The 18434-nt window shown below is 37.3% G+C and overlaps 3 protein-coding genes and 1 non-coding gene across 4 annotated transcripts; 1 reads left to right on the top strand and 3 right to left on the bottom strand.

Moving 5' to 3' along the window:
- On the bottom strand, positions 1-103 carry LOC118343885. Its single transcript, XR_004797672.1, has one exon. It is a non-coding gene; the product is annotated as a U6 spliceosomal RNA (small nuclear RNA).
- A 4675-nt stretch (positions 104-4778) lies between these two features.
- Positions 4779-6872, top strand: LOC109011696 (glycosyltransferase family 92 protein Os08g0121900-like). Its single transcript, XM_035695555.1, has 2 exons — positions 4779-4900; positions 5001-6872. The coding sequence occupies exon 2, from the start codon at positions 5074-5076 to the stop codon at positions 6808-6810; it is 1737 nt and encodes a 578-aa protein (XP_035551448.1). The 5' UTR covers positions 4779-4900; positions 5001-5073; the 3' UTR covers positions 6811-6872.
- Positions 6873-7848: 976 nt separating this feature from the next.
- Positions 7849-13501, bottom strand: LOC109002947. The gene is made up of 9 exons (XM_018980881.2): positions 12996-13501; positions 12344-12380; positions 12146-12224; positions 12012-12057; positions 11831-11929; positions 9828-9896; positions 9397-9745; positions 9129-9277; positions 7849-8783 (listed from the first exon to the last, which is right to left on the bottom strand). The coding sequence occupies exons 1-9, from the start codon at positions 13428-13430 to the stop codon at positions 7968-7970; spliced, it is 2079 nt and encodes a 692-aa protein (XP_018836426.1). The 5' UTR covers positions 13431-13501; the 3' UTR covers positions 7849-7967.
- Positions 13502-14232: 731 nt separating this feature from the next.
- LOC109011475 (disease resistance protein RPP13-like) lies at positions 14233-17529 on the bottom strand. The gene is made up of 2 exons (XM_018992702.2): positions 14600-17529; positions 14233-14513 (listed from the first exon to the last, which is right to left on the bottom strand). Exon 1 carries the CDS (start codon positions 17334-17336, stop codon positions 14631-14633), a length of 2706 nt encoding a protein of 901 aa, XP_018848247.2. The 5' UTR covers positions 17337-17529; the 3' UTR covers positions 14233-14513; positions 14600-14630.
- Between the last annotated feature and the right edge of the window lie 905 nt (positions 17530-18434).

Genomic DNA, 18434 nt, shown 5'->3' with positions numbered 1-18434 from the left:
AAAAATTTGGACCATTTCTCGATTTGTGCGTGTCATCCTTGCGCAGGGGCCATGCTAATCTTCTCTGTATCGTTCCAATTTTATCGGATGTCCCCGAAGGGACAATCGTTGCTCCTCCCTTATGTGCTATAAAGACGAGTACGTTTGAGTAACTAATCCATGTGGTATTCGTTGGCTCTCAACTACAACGACTAACTAGCAGCGATACCGAGCCTTCTGTTTGTGTCCTGTGGGCCCTCTGGCAGAAATTAAAAAGAAAAGCTTTGGGCTGTTTCATTGTAGTTGGTCCCAGAGTTGAAAAATCTCATGGGCTTTGTATACAACTGCGAGGAGCCCATCTTCTTGACACTCCATAAGAGAGAACCTCTCAAATCTCTACCCATCACATTTTTTTTAAATTTTTTTTTGAGTTTATTTTTTTTTAGACTAATTCAATTTTTCTATTCATTATTTATATATTAAATATTTAATAAAAAAATATAATAAAAATTAAAAAAAAATATGATATTTGAAAGTTGTATAAATAATAAAAAGTTGTATAAATTTTTTTATTTATTTAACACAACCGTTATATCAATATGTATACTTCTCAAAATAGTCAAAGTGTAGTGATCTTGACAAATTAGATAAGCTTATCCAACTGCTATAAAACAGCATAATTGTGTAACCTTTTAAATGTTACCACCATAAGGGCTTGCGGGGTGCCACCCCAGGCCTAGGCTGTAAAGGCCCAACAAGTCGCTTGAGGCCTAAATACCCCCTGACCCAATAAGGCTCAAGATAGTTCGTTAAAGGGAATGCCCGCCTACTTATTCCGGAATCGTTAAGATATTCACTCTTTCAAAACAAGTAGATAGCCCAAAAGAATCAGGATTCAAATTTTAAATAATGGGTGATGTCGTTAATCTGAGTGATCCTAAGAAAACAAACTCTCTATTTAAAAGGGCTAGGTACACTAACAAAACTCTGGAATATTTTGGCTCTTAAACTACTCATACTATTACCGACTTAAACATCAGAAGGTTTCCCTTTAACCCCAAGCCCTTTTACTTTTTGGTTGCAGGAGATCAAGGGTGTGTAGCAATGAGACACGTTCTCAACAATTAATCAACTGTCACAAGCTCTTTAATTTATATACCATATTATGTCTGCAAAAAAAAAAAAAAAAAAAAGAGAGAGAATACATCAACATGCATATATACGTTTGATAATGAATTATTCAACGTGGAGGCATCGCATCGGGGGTATTGATCGATACAAAATTATAAGTGTATATTATTGTAATTTTATAGTAAAGTGATGAGAAAAATATCATTTTCATGAATTAGTAACTTACTTTTGACAAATACTAAAATTAAACTAATCTTGATTTTATTTAAAAAAGTCACTAAGATTTTTGTAATTACAATTTGAAATGAAATCAATTCAAATAAAATATTCGAAGGAAATGAAAGCTATTGTTTAATGATTGAATTAATGAGAAAAAGAAATTCTAGGAACCGATTTCACATAATCCTTCACAATTTTTTTTTTCATTTAACTATTTTTTTTTTTTTTTTGTTGGCAAATTCTTCAAAATCATCTAAAAGCCTATTTCGATAGTCAGTTGGATTTATTATTGATCATCATTTTACACAAGAGTATGCAAATTAATGAAACAATAAAACATTAAGACCAACAATTTTAATACTACATAGATTCATATAAGTCTTTCGATATCTATATTTACTTATGTTGCAATATCCAAGTTGTATCCTATGATTCCCTCTTTTGATAGCAAATCACATGATCAAAATCATTTAATTAATGGCCAATCAATTAGAAACAATAAGTTTACAGTAAATCAGACAAACATATAAGACAATTACTTCAAATTAGCATAGAAAATAAGTATAGTTTAAAACTAAATTACATCATTTTTTTAAAATAAAGAAGATTTAGTTTATACTAAAAAATTAAACTTAACATCAATAAATTTATCATAACTTTCTTGAAAAGAATGAAAAAAAAATGAACACTGAAAAAAATATTCCTAGTAGTCCGCAGCGTGGTCCACGTTTTCTTCAATTTTCCTTCTCGATGGCGTCGCTGCTTCCAGGTTCACTTCCCGTCAGTAGAGTGTGTAGTTTGGTAGAATAAGTCCAAGTCCAAGTCCATCACGTCTCCTCTTTTTTAATTTAATGAATATCTTTTTTTTTTTTTAACTTTCACTCCTCGTGGTTAGACGCCAATAGCTAGAGTAGATTCAAATCACTTCTCTTTGCCAACGTCTCTTCCTTTTAAATTTAAAAATCTTCTTCTAGCATCTTCAAAGATTTAACTTAAATCTTTATTTCTAAATAGTATGGTGATCAATTCTTATATTCGAATAAATCTTCATTTAAATTTGAGAGTCTTTAGATAATAAGCTTTTAAAATTTAGATTTTTTTTAAAAAAATTTAAATGACAATAATAAAACTTAAAATCAATAAAAATTAATAAAATTAGATTAAAATTAAAAATTAAAAAGTAATAAGATGAAAAAAATTATATAAGTCAACAGGTATCATGATGGAATTATGAGGTGTTAGTAATTGACAACTTTATAATTTAATTGCAGGTTTTGCTTTTGTATTATTAGAAGACTACCGGCTACGCACATACGGACCAATAATATTCTTACCACGTCGATATATATCTATATCTATAGTCGTGTCTTGCACGACTGCCTAATTTGCTTGCAAATGAAATGGATGCCCCAGGCCGGCCTCATGTGTCGTACGCGGCCCAAGGCCATTGGATTGGAGCAGCTAGCTGTGCATGCAGAACTTTTCACCCATCTAATTTATTCTATATATTAATTCAATTATTGATAGATATAATATCTTAATTATTATAAGCAAATCAATACTAGATCGAGACCATTGGCTGAGGTCCTATGTCTATCTTTCTTTTTTATACGCCTCTCTCGATCGTCAACAAAGTTACGTATTAGATTTTTTTTATTGTTATTTTGAGTCTCATGATATATCATATATAAATGGTGTATTAATAATAATATGATTAATTCTATACATCAATCATTATTCAATTTCACATTTCATATTTATAATTTATAATTTTTTTTTTACAAGATACGGAGATAATTTTTATAAGGTGTAGGATAGTGAATAGTGACAGATAGGGATAATTTTTCTAATCATATATCCACTTACAAACATGATTAGACGTTTTATGAGAATTTAGAAGAAGGTATTAAATTGATCTTAAAGATGAAATTAATAATAACAAATAAGCATATATAATTAAGGGAAATGTGGAATTTTTGGTTAAATCGATCGGGAACCGGATAAAGCTTCACGTTAGGTTAACTTTGGAAACAATCAAAGGATACAATGATCCCTTTCGTCATCAAAATGGAATGAAGTTTTCATTTGGAGCCAACTTTGTGTGCATTGGAAGGAGAATATATCTTGGGACAACAAAAGCGATCTCAATTTTTTTATAAAATATTATAAAATATACATATATATTACATAAATTAATTAATAGATATTGCACGAAATTAAATTTAATAATCGTCAACCTTTTGCTCAAGAGTCAAGACATGTTAATATTAACGTGCGAGATGACTTTATAGCCTGAGATTTAAAGCCATACATGGACCCGCCGGCGGGCGTCGGTATTTTACTGTGTATTTCACGCCACTAATCCCATTGATTTGATAGCAGAAAATCCAGACGTTCTAGCATATTCTTTCTTTATTAGGAATACAGATTTAATTACCACGCGTCAACAGCTCTAATTCCTTCCTTTTTTTTTTATTTTTAATCCTAATTACATCCAACTTACATTATTTCATGAATAATGCTAAATGTAATTGTATAGTAAAGATTGTGTAGTTATTTTAAAAAAGAGTGAGTTTTATTATTAAAAGGTTTATTTTTTTCATGTGGATCATGTATTTATTTATTTATTTTTTAAATGATTGTACGACGTTTACACACTCATAATTATAACTACCATTTCTCTTATTCTATATACGTATAATTTATTATAATTATTTATTCATTTGCTGTGGACAAAACCTAAATAATTTTTCTATTTTTTTACGTGAATTTTAAGTTTTTTTTTTTTTTAAAGATGGTGTATAGTTTCATTTTAAAACTATAAATATAATTTATTTTCATAAATTCACCATCTTGATTCTTGATTCTTGACAGATGGTTTTTTCATTCTGATTTGTTATCTCCACAAAGGCTGATGTAATTAATGAATTTTAACTGATTTGTATTCTTATATTTTAAGAGATAAACTCTAAATCAATAAATTCAAAATTGAAAATACTTCAAAATGCAGTAAATTATTAGCATTATATTTGATTAATATCTTAGTTTAGACGATGCTAGCTTTATAGTCATACTTTGCAAAAGGTGAGCCTTAAAGCATACTCTCTCGGATATACCAATTTACTACCCATTTTGGCCAAAGAATATGGCCAAATATTTAATTGTAATCCAAGTATATATATATGGTAACATCATGTACCAATTCATATTTGATATTTCTTTCCATAACAATGATTTATTTTTCTTTTCTTAAACAATAAATTTTTAACCTAAAGTGTAATTTTATTCCTAATATATTTAAGAAAAAGTCATAATTAGCTTAAATTAAGGATTTGTTTTTTTTTTTTTTAAATCTAGTTAAGAAGTCGTGATTAGTAGTGTAATATTAAAACATATGTTATTCCAATTCCGGGAACATCCCAAAAATAAAAGGCCGTCACAACAAACAAGCAGAGCTGCCTGTGACGCAATCGGAACTTCACAATCCTTCTCGATCGATCCCCTGCGGGTAGGACCTCCATTAAGATACACCTCCTCCCTCTTCAATGGAAGCTCTGCGAACTTGGGGAAGGTGAACCAAAACCCTTTTCCATTTCATGCAAATATAGTCTCATGCAGAGATCAATCCTGCAGATTAAGCGAGTATGAATGATCCTTATGTTTCCTTTCAGGAAATTCCTACCCTGTACATTTAATAGGAATTCCAGTTCCGTTGGGAATTTGTAGCTCTACCTCCAAGAAAGCATGCGCCCGAGGGTCCGTAAGGCCCTTCTTTCCTGTTTTCTTGCGATCGTTCTCTTCGCTTTCTTTTCTGTTCGTCTCTCTCGCAAGGCAATCTCGGTGGCAACAGTTCGGTACTCGACGTCCAATCTCACTGTTCGATCAAAGATTAACCCGAATAGTCTCAACTATGCGGTCCAAGAGAATCATCATGACCGTGATGCTCAAGAACTCAGCCGCCCCCGGACTCGCCACGTGTCCTCTATATGGGATTCTATCGCCACCCTCTCGGTTCTCTTGCCGGCGTGGGAGGTCCTAGTGATCGTTCCGCCAGAGACTCCCCTCTCTCCCGGTCTCGGCGAGGAGTACCGGTGTATATTCCAAAATAACGCCACGTCGACTGCGACCTTCTCCGGGGTGTTGGCGTTCACGAATCGGACCACGTTCAAGTGCGTTATGCCGGACAGCGTTCGTCGTCTCCGTCCGTTCTTACAGCCGATTCTCATAAAACAGTCGGAGAACGAATCTCCAGTAACGAAACCGATGCCAGAGCTTATAAGGTGGACGTTCATGGCGTACGAGTCTTTCTCAACGGAGGACGACGTCATTCTGTTCGTGAAGGGGGTGAACCACCGCCAGGGACTCAACCGGTCTCCCCAGGAGTTCCTGTGCTTGTTCGGCGACGGAACTACAAGCTTTGTCAAAACCGCAGTTACGAGCTCCATCCAAGAGGTATTCAGGTGTCCTCACCCGAATCTAATGGGAGTTATTTCTGGCGCGGACAGCGAGCGAATAAAAATCTCCCTCGAAATCGTGACAGAAAATCTGGTGGTCCCTTCGGTTGCGTACTACACGCCCCGACGAAGCTTAGTCATAGGGAGACCAGAAGAACCGAGGTCAATATTGTGTGCATGCACCATGGTTCACAACGTGGCTAAGTTCTTGAAAGAGTGGGTCGTGTACCACTCCATGATCGGCGTCCAAAAGTTCATCCTCTACAACAACGACAGCGACGACGATCTTGAACGCGTCGTTGAGGAGCTCAATCAAGACGGTTACAACGTAACGACGCTGTTTTGGATTTGGCCCAAGACCCAGGAGGCTGGGTTCTCACACGGTGCGGTCTACGCTAAGGATTCGTGCACTTGGATGCTGTACGTTGATGTCGATGAATTCGTTTTTAGTCCCTCGTGGGATCAATTTAAGAAACCTTCCAATGACATGCTTACCTCACTTCTGTCGAGGACCCCACAGAAAACGCCGTCGTCTTCGTCATTAATGCTGCCCGCATCACACCGTAGGATCGGCCAAGTCGTTATGAGGTGCAACGAGTTTGGACCGTCGAATCAGACTTCGCATCCAGCGGAGGGTGTAACACAGGGGTACACGTGTCGTCGGAAAATTGAGCAGCGGCACAAGTCCATGGTGCTGTTGGATGCAATGGATCCGTCATTGCTGAACGTGATACACCATTTTCAGTTGAAGGAGGGGTTCAGGTCAAAGACAATGAGCATGGAGGACGCAGTGGTCAACCATTACAAGTATCAAGCGTGGTCCGAATTTCGAACCAAGTTCCGGCGGCGAGTCTCCGCATATGTCGTGGACTGGATGCAAGCAGTCAACCCGAAATCGAAGGATAGGACACCCGGTTTAGGGTTTGAACCGATAGAGCCCAAAGGATGGGCCCAGAAGTTTTGCGAGGTTAGAGATGAGAGATTGAAGTTGTTGACCCAAAAGTGGTTTGGGTCTACTGAGTACTGAGTCGCACGGATATGGAAGAATGGCTTGGTAAAGATGAATCAATTCGAGGTTTGAACTGGCCCCCCCCCCCCGACAACAATTGCCTCTATTTATTTGATTTTTTCTCAAATGTTTTCGTTTTCCAGTTCATGAAGGTTTGGAGACGAGTTTTAAAAGTCATAACAGTTGTCAGTTGTATTGGATAGGGGGTGGGGCCGGGTAGGTTTTAACTTTTCCTAGTACTGTTTTTTTAAAGGAGGATTATCAATTGCTTTTTTTTTTTTTCCCTAAATAGTAACATAAAAAAAAAAATATAAATACCGAGTCTTAATGAAAGTTGAGACTTTGATTTGATCATGTAGAGAATTTGATCCATTTCAAACAAAAAGAAGTCGGCATGCCAGGGGCATAATTTGAAGAAATCAGGGTCGCTCGAACAAGCCCTGCTCCTTCATCCACTATATTTATGGTTGGAAAATGATATTTACAATTTTTAACGCAATTTAATCTCTTTAAAAAAAAAATAAATATAAAATTTATATAAAAATAAATTAATTTTTTAATAATAAACTCTACTCTCTTACAAAAATGATTATACGATATTTACGCACTCTACAACTGTATGTAATATTTCTCTTTATCGTTTAAAATCAACGCACTCTTTGTAGTGACAACAAAGAAATATAAAGGAACTAATAGTCATAGCATTATAATTACAAAGAGAAGAAAATTCACCTCAGATAATAATAATTACAAAAAAAATCAATTATGTTATCCATATCAAATTAAGAACAAAAACAGGGATCAGAGTTAGCCTGTTTGTGTGTTTACAGGACATCCCATGTTGATAGATACGAGTGTTGCTACGATTACTCTGAATGGAGAAAGAGAATAAAAAGGAGTTCATTACTTGTTTTTGATTGAAAAGTGCAACCATCCGTTACGTGTCTATATACCATCGACGATTGTGCATTAAATGGATTATTCCACTGTTTATATAATCTTGTCTCGATATGATACTTTGAGATCGGATATACTTATCTATACAAAGCTTCATCAATAGGAAAAATAGAACGCCTCGTGGAGGCACCCTGGTAATTTACTTCCCAATGTTCCTAGGAACTGCAATCCTATGTAAATTGAAAAATCAAAAAAGAAAAGAAAAAAACAGCATATCCTCAGAGCTGCAACACTAAATCCGGCTGCTGAGGTGAACCGATCTGGACAATAGAACTAGGTGAACTCGTTTGCTGAATTCTCACATTTACATCAGGAGGAAATGAATGGTGCACTAACAATCTCTCCCAAGATGCCTCACCACCGGGCATCATTTCTGCTGTTCCATGTGACTTAAGACCAGAGCCCAAGGCCAATAAATTTCCAGAATTTGTTCTGGCAATTTCAGAGAACCTGGCTTCATTTGACTCAATATCATTTCTGGGCATTCGGTAAATGGTAGGGTTGTTACCTGGATATGTTCCGAGTGCTTGAGAAGGCAATGAAGTATCATCAGAACAAGACATTCCAGTTAATCTGGAAAGACTTACCATCCTGATTTGTGATGGAAAGCCAGATCCCAACCCACCATTAGAACCATCCATATCTGAGCAAACTAACGATTTCGGCTGAACCTGAAAAGGAGGCATGGATTTTTTCCCACTGATACTACAGTTCAGTGAAATCAACTCACATTGTGAATCAAATCCTGTACTTTCTTCTTGAGCTTGCAACAACAATCCATTTTTGAAAGCCATATTTGATTCGGATTTCATGTGATATAGAAGCTTACTTTTACCATCATCTGATATTGAGCTCTCTGAAGATTGCTCCTGCTTTAATGCCTCATTTTCTCCTATCCATCCAGGACCAAACTTGAGTCCAAATGGCAATACTCTTTCAATTTTCTTCGAAGCAATCTTCCAAACTACTGGACCAAGATCAGCAGCAAATTGAGTTAGGCTTCTCGCATAACCATGCTCCAAGTTTAGACCTACCTGATATATAAATTTACATTGAAAGAAAAAAAAGAGTCACAAGTAGATAATACCATAAATCATATCAAGAGCATAGATATTGCACAAGAATAAATTGGTGAAAATAAGAGCGTATCATCCAAACCAAGAAACATAACTAACTTCACGCACATTATTTTCTGGTTTTTGACAATCACATTTCATTATAGGTGATATAAATTGCATTCAGAGTAGACATTAAATTATTGTACCTACGTTCTAATAGAAGCAGCATCACCACATTTTTCCCCAGTATCAAGAGAGAGATAGGGAGAAGAAGAAGAAGAAGAGAACACCATGAGAGAGAAGAAAAACAGGAATACACACCGCCATTAGTTGCTTCCAGTTCCCTTCAAGGGTGGCCATTACAGATGGCCCATGACCAGAGTCCAAGAAATCCTTATAGGTGTCACGCCTATTCTCATCTATTGCAAATTGTTTCTTCCCATACTTGACAACACTCTTCAAAACAGAAGCTGCTTACCAAGAGGAAAATGGCTCAGCAGTTGTTGCAAAGGCTAGAAATTTCAAATGAGGTTAACAAAGTACATACAGAATATACAAAGCAATACAACAAACTCAATTCAAAGCTTACGTGGAAATTCGTTCTCCCATTCAGGCCACCAACTGGTACAAGTTTCACTGTTACGAGATCCATGTGAAGCCCTGAGCACTGTCTCAGCAGGTGGGAACCTGTATGAAGGCTGTCCTTTTCTTAGATTGTAAGCATTGGACTCCCTTGCATTACCTCCTTCAGAGGCAAGACTTGCATCGAAGGCAGGCTCGGGACAAACATGATCGAAAGGAGAGCTGTCAAGGGACTTCCTCAGGTTCTTTCCTGGAGGCCTGCCTCTCCTCACAACTTTGGGTTGTGGCTCATTATCATCACTATCCTGCCTCAAATTTTCGAAATCCTTGTTTGCCAACTCTTGCATAGACCGTGCCTAAGAAAAACGCAAATTTCCAGCTATTCAATAAAGAAAACCCCGGAAAAAGATGAGAATTGAAGTTCAGAGATGACTGAACCTGTCTAAAAAAAATAGTATCTGGTGCATTATACTGCATTGCATTTGTACATATCAGAAACACGTCTTTCTGCACAAATTAGAAAGTGAAGAGTTTTAGATTCCTTGACCAGGAAGTCAGGATATAAAAGAGGGCCTTGCTATAATCAAGCTTAGAGGAAAATAAAAAAAGCTTCACCATAACCAATATCACAAGAAACTAAAATCCAGTGTACAAGGTAAAATTAAAAGACATTTTGTCACATTTTTAACAAAATGTATCACAAAAGAGCATAATAGCATTTCATGCACAAACTCTTTGTTAACTGATCCAAGACCAAATCCATTTATAATCATTCCCAAGTATAACATACTAACTACATAAACGAACTGCGACATAAAACAGCAAGAACCATTCATCAGAGATGTTGGACTCCTTAACCCAAACCGTACAAGCACATTTTCTTAGGACACCATAGCACTCACTGGAGCATGGACTATTTCCTATATTGATCCAATTTCCATTCTATATTTATCTTTTTTCCAGACAGTAAGGCATCTAGCATATACTAATGATGACACAATGCTACGTTGTCTTCATGTTTCCCACCTGTGAGTTCTATTCCTCTTGTTCTCATAGCAGCCTCATGTTGAATCAAATTTCTTTCTCCTTATTGATGGAGTATTAAAAACTATCACTGGAGAGCTTATTTACCTAACATGAATCAGATCCATCAACACTGAGAAGACCAAAGTCAACACTGACAAATGGAACTTCAAGAAAAACAAGATGAAGTATATTTGCACCATTCAATGGAAATGAAACTTACATAACCATAAACGTTGGTAAAGAATTAATGTTATAGGTAAAGATCATTCAACCAAAGTTCGCATATGGCTTCCACTTTTACATATCCACAGTCATAAACACATCTAGTACTTTGTTTATAACGTGGAATCTTATGAAGGCAGGGTCCGGAGTAATCTCTGGATACATGACCCCACACGCTAGAACCGTAATCTAATGGAACTTCCAATGTTTGACCACTAGGCTGTACCTGTACAGGTGAATCTATTTCATTATTCTATATTATTTTTTTCCTTTTTCTGGTATGGTAAGGGGTGTGGACCAGATTTTTAACTACGAGGAAGGAGATCCCAAATCATATACTACAAATAGAGCATGCGATCCACAAAAACTACTCAAGTACACATCACAGACCCCATTCAGTAACTAGCTTAAATCATTTCCCTGTGAAAAATACAAAAATACACGTGAACAGATTCAATGACATTTATCTAAAGATTTAACTCTAGATTGGTAAGTTGTAACGCAAGGTCCTGGTTTCTGAGATTCTCATCTACCTTTACCCTGGAGAGCTGCATGACGCAACCTGATATGAATTTTAATACTTACCCCTGAAAGTGTTTCCTTGATGGGATAACCATGGACAACTAATCAAGAAACCGCTTTTTTCCAATCTCCCCATCCAGTTTGTTTGGTACTTCCTTTGCCATTTGCTTCATAGAAAATACCAATACCAAAGCAACAATTCCAACACTCTTGTTTTTTAAGCCCTTGTTTCATTTAGTAGCGATGTGCTCAAACAATTATTTTCGTTCGGAGAAAATCAAGACTATTTTAATACTTGATCGAGGCAAAAAATCAAAAGAAACCAACAAATTTGTAAGAAGTGAGCTGACTGCATGAAATTGCAGGTCACAATGGAAATTACTATAAGAACGAACAAACTTCATTGAAAAACGGCTGCTAGCACTGACAAGTTCATAACTATAAAAAATAAAGCAAGGAGTGAAGGCATTAAAGTACATGTGAGCGTGCACAAACAGTGGCAAGAATATAAAATAACTAGCAGAAAATCTATGACCTGTATTATTGTCAAAATGAAATTAAAATTCAGAGACAGGGCGATATTTTTGCAATTCTGGTTAGAGAAATATAAATGTAACATATTGTGTGTCTGTGTGCGCGCAAATCTGCAGGAAATGCAGTCTAAAACCAACCTCAAACAGTTCCAAGTTGGCATAACCTCCCCCATCTAGTTTCTTCCTCACGGTTCCAAAATCCATTGGATTCTCGATGATGTCATGGTAATCAGGAAGCTGGAGGGAAATAAATTTCTAACAAATCAGAAATGGGTATTCAAATATCCTACGAAAATGGAGAATCACCATAGAAATGCACCTCTTCCGGATCCACTGGCTCTGAGAATACCCCATGAGTGTCCTTTCTGCGAACGAGTTGGAATAAACCGATCAAACTCCAAACTCAAACAAGAAAAAAAGGAATATAAAATCGGAGCAAAAAACAAAACACACTTTTGAAGCCTGTCAAGGATGAACACCAACAACTTTTTGTCCGGCAAAGGTGTCGTGGGACCGGACTCCACCTGCGACGCTGCCCATATAAAATGATACCATACGATTAATACATGTAGAAAGAAAAAATCAAGCACTACAAAAATTCCCCACAGAGGCTTTTCAGCAAAGAATTGCGATTGATTGATAGTTCGATACCATGTATGGTGTTTGTCGCTTTCAAAAGCTTTTCACCCTGCAAAATTAGTCCAATATCTCTGTTAAATTACCCACATACAGACAAAAAAAAAAAAAAAACTAAAAGAAAAGGAATTGCATTAGCACTCGGTCATTAATAGAAACCGAAAACAATAATCATATGGAAAGTTGCATTAAGGGCGGAGGAGGAACGCGAGGAAGTACAAGTGGAAAAAAGAAAAGATCTGGAAATAATCTAGGAAAAGACAAGTTGAAGCTTTTACAGACACGAGGGCGTGTCTTTCTGCGTATTAATACAGACGATAAGAATACAGAAGCAAGAAACGGATAAATAAATAGATGCAAGATGTAAATTAGGAAATAATAATAATAATAAAGAGAAAATTGAGAGCCCACCCAGATTTCAATAAAAATTAACGAATATTACAAACTTAGACCGAGTCAAAGGTGTCTATCCACTCGTTGATCAAACGAACCCACCAACAAAAAAGCTATGAAATTGCGCGCGGAATCCCAAGCGACTCGAATTACTTTTCAAAACGCAACCGCAGCAGGAACACACTATATATGCCTTTTGGTTCTTCAAAACGTTTTCAGAACTTCACTTTAAAAAATAAGGGAAAATTGTGTTATATAAATTGATGATCATCACCATTGCATCAGATGCGTAAGGTACGGGGCTGAAATTGCGCCTCTTGATGGCCGCCTCGGTATCCTCAACATTCGCATTAGAATCTGAGGCGTATGGATTGGAGCTAAACGACAGGGAATTCTGCGACAATGTCGGGTAATGTGGATGGGGGTTCAGACCATTTAGGAGCTTGTGCTTCTTCTCTTTGCGTTCGTCGTCGTCTCCAGAACCGGAAACCCACTCCGGTTGGTCAGGGTAAGAGTTCCGACGAGTGGAGAGACGGGCAGGGTGAGGACTTAAATTGATCGGGTTAGGGATTTGTTGTTGTTGTTGTTGCTGCTGCTGCTTGAGAGAGCGTTTTTGGAGATCCAAAAGAGATGGGCGTCCCTTCTTCTTCTTCCTCTTCTTCTGATGTTGCGTCGTCATCGTTATCGTTGTCTCTGATACCTCGCCCATTGTCTTTTCTCTTCTTCCCCTTTGCTTCGTCGTTTTTTCCCCCTCTCTCTCTCTCTTCCCAAACAGCGCTTAATTAATTTTAGAATAATTTTATTTTCAGCCTCTTTTTCCTTTAAAAAATATTTAGGATATTGCGGTTGGTTGGTTGTCACGTACGAGTTACACGTACGGCGTGGGAAATGTGGTCAGATATTGCTTCTGCTTTTTTAAATTTTGTTTATATATTTAGAAGATTTATTTAAAAATATAAAATTTATAAATTAAGTCCCATTTAAATTGATAGATGAGATTAGATTAGTTGAAATAATTTATAAATAATAATAAAATTAATGAGTTAAAATTTATGAATAATAGTAAGAGATCATATCTCTCAATACAAACCGACTCTAAATCTCATTATTTAAAAAATAATAATAATAAGTTAATAACTCAATTAGATATTTTATATGTTCAAAATAGGGCATGAAGTTGGTCTTTCTTACATTTATTTTTTTAACCAATGTATTTTTTTTTATATGAAACTAAAAAGAACAAGATTTAATATACGTCCGTTTATTCTCATATTAAAACGATTTTCAATAAAATGTAAAGCCAAATTCTTATCTTATCAGATATGTATTTAAATCCAAAACATTGCTTCCAAAACCAATAATAAATATTTATAATTTTAAAATTTAAAGAAATTTAAAAACAGTGAATATCTATATTATTCTAAAATGATAAATAATGATGAGACCAAATCTTAAGAGTGTATTTTGAAAACAACTTTTAAAATTTGAATAAATTTGATAAAATAGCCTACAAAGTCGTTCAAGATTTGTATTTAAAAGTAACCCAAACATAAGTTACAATATCCCAAATTCGAAGTGATGGACCCTACAAGTAGGAAGCTGGGGATACAAAGTATAAAGAGTAGGAAAATGAGGACATTCAAGCGGATTCAAACCAAATCATTCCACAATAATCAAAAGAAAAGCAACTCGGAGGAAACCATAGCCTTTTCTTCCCCTCCAAACCCTTGCAGGGAAGAAAGTTGTAGCAGCAATTGAAAGGAACACCATTGTCCAATTCCACGGAAGTTGTCTGTCATCATGTTTTAAAAATTGTGGAAAAGATAAAAGCAAGAACATTTAACTGGAACTCAAATTTGACAGAAAGATGAAGCGTACCTGAACTCCAGCTCTCAGGGTAAAGCCACCGTTATACAGCCCTTCTTTGATAAAACTCGTCATCCGGAGGTGGACAGATGTGCAGATTAAACCCAAGATTCCTCTGCGATTCCTGAAGAAGGGTTACCAATTCCAAGTTGCTCCATAACACCTCCACATCTTGCATAGCACTCGAACTCCATAGTCTCGAGGGGAGCACGTTCAAGTTAGTGCAACGTTTGATGACCAAATGCCTGAGGCATGGCATTGCGCGTCTCCTCTGCTTCCATCTCTTAATTTTCAATTTTTCCAATTTAAGAACTTCAAGACGAGGGAACGAATCTGCAAAGAATGTGAGCTTACTAGAAATCAAGCAACTCTGTAGTTTCAGTATATAAAGATTGGGAAGCTTCCCCAGCACACTCATGTCGCGGCGGCCTTTTAAGCACACTTGTCTTAAGGTGATCTTGGTGATTGTTGATGGAAATGAAGTCGGAAGACGGGGAGGAAGACGGTGAAGACGGAGACCTTCTGAGCAATTTACGACTTTCAATGTTTGAAGATGAGGTAAATCGTGGAGCTCTGCCAAAACCTCAACGGCTCTGCAATTGCTGTCGTCCGAAGCAAACCATATTCCTATTTTTCTTAAGAGTTCAGATTGAACAATGAGGCTCACATTTTGTGGGTTAAGGGATACAGTCGAAAGGACTTGGAGCTTCCAAAGAGCTTTGACGTCTGGGTTCAATTGGTTAGGTAAACTCACTGGCCCAGACATGTACAGATTTCTAAGATTTCTGAGATTCCATATCCCTATAGGCAAGCAATTCAGAAAAGTACCTTTCAGGTCAAGGGTTTCTAGGTGCTTAAGATTGCAAATGGAAGCTGGAATTACTTTGAGAACATCAGACTTTATTCTCAAGTACCTCAAACAGATCAACTCTTCTATATTTGACGGAATGGAGTAAATATTTAGTTGACCAAAATGAAGCACCCGAACCAAGCAGAAATTCTCGTGGACCCATTTCCAATGGTTTGGATCAAGGTCGCCGTAGGTCTGCTTGTTTTTGTTGGATGACTCGAAGCCAAATTCCTTTTGGCGAAAAAACAACAAAGAGCGGGCACGAGTAGCACAAAAGAGATTTGAAGAAATATAACGAGGAGTGCTACAATATTGGACGGAAATTCTACGGGATTTGTTCTCGGATAAAAGATTAACGTGTCTAAGTACCTCAAGAAACTTCTCTTCTTTGCCCTCGCAAATGGAGATGTGTCGTAGAAGAGCATGAATACGACATGTCTTTGCTCCTCGATATGTCCTCCTGCTTGCCACTCGGATCAAGCTTTGATCACACAGCTCATCGAAGTAGTTTTTGGCAACATCCTCTTTGTTTCTAGAGCCAGTATTCTCTATGAATCCCTCGGCTATCCAAAGTTGGATCAATTGCCTTACAGGGATCTCAAATTCTTCTGGGTATACTCCAAAGTACAAAAACAATGATTTCAAGTGCTGCGACAGGTGGGTGTAGCTCAAGGACAGTATGTCCTTGCAACTTGTCTTACTATAAAGATAGGAATTTACATTGCCACCATATTCGGACAGTGCTAGGTTTGTCATGATCTCACCGACTGCTGCAAGACCCCCTAATTCCACAATTGAAAGTGGGAAGCCTTCGCAACTTTTAACGATTCTTCGCAAATCTTCTGACTCGAGAAGAAATTTCTCTCTTCTGAGTACCTTCTTCCTAAAGAGTTCCCAGCTTTCATCTTCATCGAGAATTGGGGGAAAGTGGGGAGTACTAAGGCTTATAGCTGAAGCCACCCTTTTTATACGGCTGGTGATCAATATTCTGCTTCCGTTTGAGTTATCAGGAAAAGCCGCAATTAGCTCATTCCAACCATTGGTTGTCCAGATGTTGTCGATGACTACTAGGTACCTCTTTCCTTCCAAGTATTTGGATAAATTCTCTTCCACTTCGTCTTCACTCATACCTCTGATTTCCTTCATCGACCTCTTCGTTTTTTTCCTCTGAGTATCTTCGAGTGCCCCATTAATGGATTCATAAGACCCTCGTATCGCAAACCTTAACATTTCCCGCAGCAAGTCTTTGGTTCTGAATTGGTAAGATGCATGCACCCATATACCGCAAACAAAGTGCCCCTCGACGAGAAGAGTATTGTAGATCTTCCAGGCAAGAGTGGTCTTACCCGACCCTCCCATGCCGATGATTGAAATGACACCAAGCTTTGAATCCCCTTCCATAAGCTGCTTCTCCAATTTAGAGTCAATAGCAAAGCCTACCACGTCTTTTTCGTTGACGACCCTCCTATGTCTTTCCAGTGCAAGGTCCACCGCTGCAACTGGAGTAGCTTTCGCTTCGTGACTTTGTACAAGGTTCCGGATTTGATTGATTTTATGGTTGAAGCCCTCTATCTTCTTTGCTGCATCATGACACATCATTGGGTAGCTAACAAAACGGATTATCTTCCACACCAAGTTCCTCCTCCTCTGGTCTTCGAACTTCAATGTGTCCATCACATCCTCAGCCTCGTGAGCAATGTCCCTTAATTGCCACCTTGCCTCTGTCAGTAATTCATGCTCGTTGTGTTTTCTCCTGCATTCGTTGATAAATGCTTCTGCCAGATTTAGGTCACTATTAAACGAAACGAATTCATCCTGCCCTCCACCAAAGAGTTTTTCTTTTTGTTCAAATACCCACGACAATTTCTCTAGCACGAAACTACAAATACTCTCCCCCATTCTTGCTCAGTTTGGAAGGCACATGTATTAACAAAGAAAAAGAAAAAGAAAAAGAAAAGAAAAGCATCGATCAGAAATAAAGATTTGTCATTTGTGAGATATCCTGTAGAAGAATGACTCGCCGGGTGGGTAGAGAAAAAAGAAAGTCTTTTGGGGCAATTTCCATGATATCTTCGTATCAATGACTAGCTCAAGCAAGTTCCTCTTGATCATTAGATTGGGATAAGCTCTCAGCCGGTCGGGTGGGAATCCAACTTTAACACCGACCAATACGAGTCTGCCACGTAGGACGCGTACCAAACTAAAATTTACACCTACATGCACGCGATTTCATTTTATTCATCTCTTTCCCTTCACTCTCTCCCTCCCTCCCCCACCCTCGACGCCTGCAACACACCCCCTCTCTCTCTCTCTCTAAAATACACTCTTTCTCTCTCTAGAATACGCCTGCCACCTTCTCTTGCTTGAAGCTTTCATCTACCCAATGCCTCCTTTCTACATCTAAAAGATCATTTCCTGCGCGTGGGAGGGGATTGCAGAAAATGTAGGAGTTCATCTAAATGTAAACTTTGGGAAAAGATGAACTCTTCTTTGAAATAAATCCTATTGGTGCCTCTCTCTTAGTCCAATATATCTTAAGCTTCTCTGTCATTTTTCCAGACCAAATATATCTTAAGCTTCTCAGTCATTTTTCCAGACCAGTTTGGGGGGATGGGTGCTACCACATTTTTGCGTCTTGCATTGTTTTCCTTCAGCCATTTCCTCAACTCTGGTAATTTGTTTGCAATGTTATGGGGGCTTATTTGGTTCTCGTGTTCTTTCTAATTGCAATAAGAAAGCTATTTGGATTGGCTATTTTCCTTGTGAAGCTGTAAAACTGTAGACAATCTCAAATAAATGTTTCGTTGGAGTGAGCTGTAAAATGGGGGACAAATCCGAATAATTATAGGAATTCTTTCATTGTAAAATCCCGTCCTTAAAGGATCAACCATTATGTCTAGCCTCAGATTTCATATATCCTAGAATAGCTTCATCTTGTATCTATATATACTCTTATATGCTGTTATGAAATATATAGAAAAAGAAAGAGTATTTAAC

Source organism: Juglans regia, chromosome 11 (assembly GCF_001411555.2).
Source record: "Juglans regia cultivar Chandler chromosome 11, Walnut 2.0, whole genome shotgun sequence".
NCBI lineage: Eukaryota > Viridiplantae > Streptophyta > Magnoliopsida > Fagales > Juglandaceae > Juglans > Juglans regia.
Note: the sequence above shows the minus strand (reverse complement) of the source record. Positions and strands in the feature narration are given on the sequence as shown.